General features: G+C 45.9%; 1 protein-coding gene across 1 annotated transcript in view; it reads right to left on the bottom strand.

Annotated features, from left to right (window-relative positions):
* The window catches only part of LOC102196723 (zinc finger protein aebp2-like), a 9,784-nt gene extending 5,676 nt beyond the window's left edge, over positions 1–4,108 (bottom strand). Inside the window, exon 1 of the mRNA XM_005733220.1 lies at positions 3,127–4,108. Within this exon, the coding sequence (XP_005733277.1) occupies positions 3,127–3,647 (521 nt within the window). The 5' untranslated portion in view covers positions 3,648–4,108. The remainder of the gene's footprint in view (positions 1–3,126) is intronic.
* Positions 4,109–5,276: the final 1,168 nt, after the last annotated feature.

Here is a 5,276-nt window from a genome sequence, read left to right as displayed (position 1 = left end):
ACTGATTTCAATTGAAAGCCTTCGTGCGCTAGTACGTCTTGCCACGAGTTCCCAGAATCCTTTGCGGTTTTACCCCTGAATGACGTCACATTTTCAATCTCTGTTCAGGCTCCAGTCCACGAGGTTCATGACTGAGCGCCTTCAGGCAGCTGTTTTTGTGACAGTTGATCGTGTACGGGTCTGGTTGCTACTTTCTGTCACAGGTCACGACCTCAAACAGTATAAAGACACACTGTGCAGTGAAAAACTGGCTAACTGGAGCACGGCCTGGCTCTCACAAGGACTACTTCAGGTGAGGAAGACCGCAAGTCTTAAAAATTCACAGGTAACCACAGATCATCATCAATACAGAAATAGAGCCATGGCAGGATGCCTGCGGGGGATTCAACACTGGCTGAGATGGTGATCCTGGCTGTGTCATGTTAGAGGACAGTTCCTCAGTTTTACTACATTTAAATGATTTTACAAACCAGTTTTCCTTCGTGCTGATCGCAGAAATGAAAGATAACTTGGATAATGCTTCAGAATAACTGCCAAAGTAAATACCCCTAAGATCTATGAATATGACTTGTGGATTAACTGGGCCTCCGAGTGTGCTTGCTGATGCTGTGAAGTGTAACGCCATCCTTCTCCCGACTTCACGGCACACGATTTATATCAGTATGTTATCAACAACCCCTCAAATGACACTGGACGAGATGTGAAGCCTAAAGGTTTGAATGCTCATCAGCACTTTGTGTCAGGATGTGACTGTAAGTCCGTGGAGGACCACGGTCACTGCTCAGCACCTGATTTTTATTACGCTCCGTCACTGAGTCGGCGTAGCTTCTGATTAACACCGGTGAGGACGTTTGGGGTTTGTGTCAGCAGGCGCTGCTGTTCGCTGATATTCACGTGGGCTGACTCGCACATAGCAAATAAACTTAAATCAAACTGTTGATCAGAGAGAAATGAGCTTAAACGTTTAAGACGTGTGGTAGCTTGGATCGTTATGTTGTTGTTTAGCCTTCTCTTGTCAGCTTTCCAGAGACGGGAGGGTCGCACGTCTGCTGAAAATAACCAATCACAACAATATCGAGATTAAATACGTTCATGTAGACTTTCCTTTGGTAGAAGCCAAACTAGAGCTCAGGAGTGAGGGTTTAGGTGAGGAGGAAGAGGATGAAGAGGAGACGGAGGGAGCAGTGCTGGAGGAGGCAGATGAAGATGATAAATGTAAAATGCTCAAATGGTCACATCTTCTTTGAAACAGATACCTGAATGTTTGAAAACCACGGTAACTTCTAATAATTACAGTATTGATTTGATGCCCGTAACTGATCATTTTTCCTATTTCAGAAAGAAGAAAATGGGGAAAAAAACGTCTGTCGCTGATTATTGTTGGACAACAATGTGCAGCGGAATATCAGCACTGTGAGGGGAAGAAGAAAACAGTGATCATTTCCATGTGAAAGTACGTATGAGTGATTATCAGGCGCAGTGTGGCCGACAGCTCGAGCTGTAAAACCTCTACAGGGAGCTTTTTTATTCCAGCGAAACAAACAGGTTTGTCTGACATTTCTTCAGTTTTTCATTTCCATTGATCAGCTGTTAGAAATGCTGATACTCATAGCTAACACCGTCAGATAACATCAGCCTGCTGATAACTCCATTTTACAACTGTAGACTTTTCAGCGAGTATTTGATAAAACAAACAGACCGAGGTCTAAACTCAAACTGCCGAAGCTCTTTAAACCTCGACCCTCATGACAAAGACAGATGGAAACCAGTCACCTCGGTTTGGTGGATGAACAGTTGACAGAGTAACTTCAGTTAACCAGTAAAACCAACCACTATAACCTGGGCTTCATCATAAAGCAGCCAGTTTGGGGTTTTGTTTTTTGGAAATTATGAATGACATCATCTTCTTTGCGTGAGTGTTGTCCACTGATTGGACCCGCTGGTGTAAAACTGTTGGTGGTGTCTATTTTTCCACTTTAGTCAAAATGTGTCACACAAATAAAGACTTCACGTGAGACGCATTTACCCCGGGCTAACCCTGCAGACCTGTCTCTTACTGCCTCCATACGTTTCACTGCTAACACTAACCACAGGGCGGTTGGCAGTCCCACTTTCAGACCTGATGTCATCTGTGTTTATGCCTTTATAAAAACTGAAGAGAACCGAGCTGACAGGAAATGACATGTTCCAAAGTAAAACAACACGATGCAGAGAGAAGCTGATTGAGAGTGTTGTTGGGAGGGAGGCTGATTCATGCAAACAGAGTGGGCATCTTATTTTTAGGAGCTAGCGACACTCAAGTTCCCCAGCATGCTATCAACAATCGTTTGTGGTGAGAGCCTACACATCCAAAAAGTTCAGCATTATAAAAGGTCCTCACTCTCCATGCTTTACAGTTGTGGTCATCATATTTTCGACACAACAAGGAAGAAACTGTATAGTTTACAGAGAATGGATGTATGATTAGCAAGAACCCAACTAACAAAGAACAACAAAAACCCACATGTAGAAAATGACTCACAAATCCTACACGACAAACAACGACTGTCTGCAGCTGCCTCTTGGTTATACATCCATACTCAGTTACTACTTCTGGAAGGCTTTTACAAAACAGCTGCAAGAAGTTTCCATGAAAGCATCCTTGTATGCCAAAAATCTGCAACAACCAGTGTGTGCGAGTTTTCTGTCCATCTGCTTATAAAACGCTTATTTCACAAATCCAAGAAAGAAAGAAGACTTATCAACCGAGAATGATCCCAGACTGTGACCTTCATGAAACATCTGCTCCTATTTGGCTAATTTATCCTGGTTTATTGATCACATAGGTAGATGGCACGTGTGAGGGTATGGTCCCCCCCGGGGGGTGAACAAAGACATGTAGGTCAGCTGTACTTTAGTATTAGCATGAGACTACATCATATTTGTGTAACGAGCATTGCTGTGAGCCAACACTCCCCCCACACTACACGCTTCAGTGGACTAAATACAGACCAGCGTGTCCTATAGAGACGTTCAAGAACTACATGACCCGGCGGAAGCGAACATTTTCACCTGTAAACAAACTGCTTCAAAGCTGTGAACTTGGCATGGTGCTGTAAGATAAGGCCACCGCTCAGTCCAACAAACCTGTCTTCTGAATCCATCCGGCTGAGCGGCTCTCCGTCCGACGAGGTGAGCTCCGTGCTGGCCCGTCTCTTGATGCCGTGCTCAGGCTTGTCCGCGGTCTTTGTGTGGTCAGCAGGCGGTGAGGCGGACGCGTTCCCCCCCTCTCTTTGTTCTTGTTTCAGCACCCGGGAGCCCTCTTGTGCGAAATCGGTGCTACTTGCCAAGCTGCCCTGTGCGGGACTTTTCGCGGCTTCACACAGTTCGAGGTTCGGGGCCCTTTCGCCAACAGCCGACTTTTCGGTACGCGGAGCGGTTTCTTGGTCGGGGACGGGGGACGGGGCGTCTCCGTGCTCCTCCGCCGCATCGCGGCCACTCACTCCGCTGGTCTCCGCTTTCCTGCTGTCGTTGTTGTCGCCCGGTTCCTGTTTAGGATCGGGGACGGCCTGTCCTTCCATGCCGGTTACGGTCGTCTCACCGGTGTCGTTTTCTTTCGACGTCCGCTGATAATCTTGTTCGGCTCTTTCCGTCGTTATCTGCCGCATTTTCGAGCAACACCAAAGGCTATTTTTGTGACGTTTCACCGGAAAAGTTGCCCTCGGGCTGCCCTCCTTGTTGCACTCACGCTTGCTTGTAGCGTAAAGCACAACAGGGGGTTTGATGACGTCGACGTCAGCGATGCCGAAGCTGGTCTATTTGAAGATGGCACACTTTGTCGTTCACCGTTAAATGTAACGTTAGCGCTCAGTTAACTCGCGAGGAAGACCGTGTTTGTAGTTTAACCGTAAGTTACGAATAACACTGATAACCCAGAAGTAGCTTTGACGTTAACGTGTAACTTATACACGTGTCTGAGTGCGAATCCATCATCCGGGCTTTTGTGCAGTTTCCTGATGCTCCAGCTTCCTCCCGCAGCCATAGATGTGGTTACTCGGTCATTCCTGTAGGTGTGAACTTGACTGCGATTGGTTGTCCAGTTATAGACTAGCGACCGGCCCACAGTCCAGACCGTAACCTTTATGGGAGACCGCGTCTCCCATAAAGGTTACCGACTTTAAAATATTCACACAGTTTGATTTGATTTATTTGAAAATGAATAAATGTCTGTATTTGCAGAGCGGGTGAGTCATCTTCGCAAGCACACATGATCTGTGGCATTGTGGTTCTAAGCTCCACGTGTTCCGACAAACAGAAAAAGGAGTCCAGGCAGAAAGTGCTGAAGAGGCACATTGTTCCGCGTTCCTCATGCCAGCGCTGCTCTCAGGAGCTTTTCGGAGCCTTCGTGTCAGCATCAACACTTTCCCGAGTTCAATCTCAGCTCACCCCACTGACAGAAGCCGAGAAGTGTGCTGACGTCATTGATCAATTGTTTGGGTGAAATGGAGGCCTGTCCCTTCTCTGCTTGTGTGTGGATGGAAACAGGCTTTCAGTAAATACTGTTTCTTTCGATGGTTGGTAAATACAGTACACTGGGCTTGAGACCAGTGGGTTACTAATCCATAATAAAAGTTAGTATATGTATGCCAGTATGTTTCACTAATTACCGTTTTCGTTTCACTTCTGCATACATATGTGCCGGAAATCTCTTTGGTGTCAGTTTGTTGGCAAATAGTAACGACCGGTCACTGTAGGATGAGGCTGCTTCCAAGTAAATCACCATCTGAAAAATGTATCTTCTTTTTTCCATATTCATAGTGAGACTGTAAATGGTGACTAACATCGAACAGGAACTCTGGGCCTGACGTCGGCTCTTCATCCACATATTTGCAGCTTTACTGGAAGCCTACAAACATGTTGCCCATAGGTAACAGTAGCTTGCTAGATTAGTGGTTTTCTCTTCAGAAGCCTAGATGAGCACCACTCATTGATCCTCAGAGAAGAAAAACATTTGAGCCCATCAGTTTTAGATCACACAGTGGTGTGGAACAGAATTAGACATAATCATTTCATCCACAGGGCGTGTGGTCCTTCAACGAGTCCTGCGATTGATACCAGGAGTCATCAAAAGCTTTAGAGGGTGCACATGCTGAAATGATTGCTTATAATAGGTTGAGTGTCTCTGAGTCACCTTTCTCACTCACTATGTGTTAACAGACCTCTCTGCATTGAATCATATGTTATTAACCTCTGTCTCTCTTCCACAGCATGTCTTTATCCTGTCTTCCTTCTCTCAC

Source organism: Pundamilia nyererei, unplaced genomic scaffold (genome assembly GCF_000239375.1).
Source record: "Pundamilia nyererei isolate P.nyererei 1_Seehausen unplaced genomic scaffold, PunNye1.0 scaffold00050, whole genome shotgun sequence".
NCBI lineage: Eukaryota > Metazoa > Chordata > Actinopteri > Cichliformes > Cichlidae > Pundamilia > Pundamilia nyererei.
Note: the sequence above shows the minus strand (reverse complement) of the source record. Positions and strands in the feature narration are given on the sequence as shown.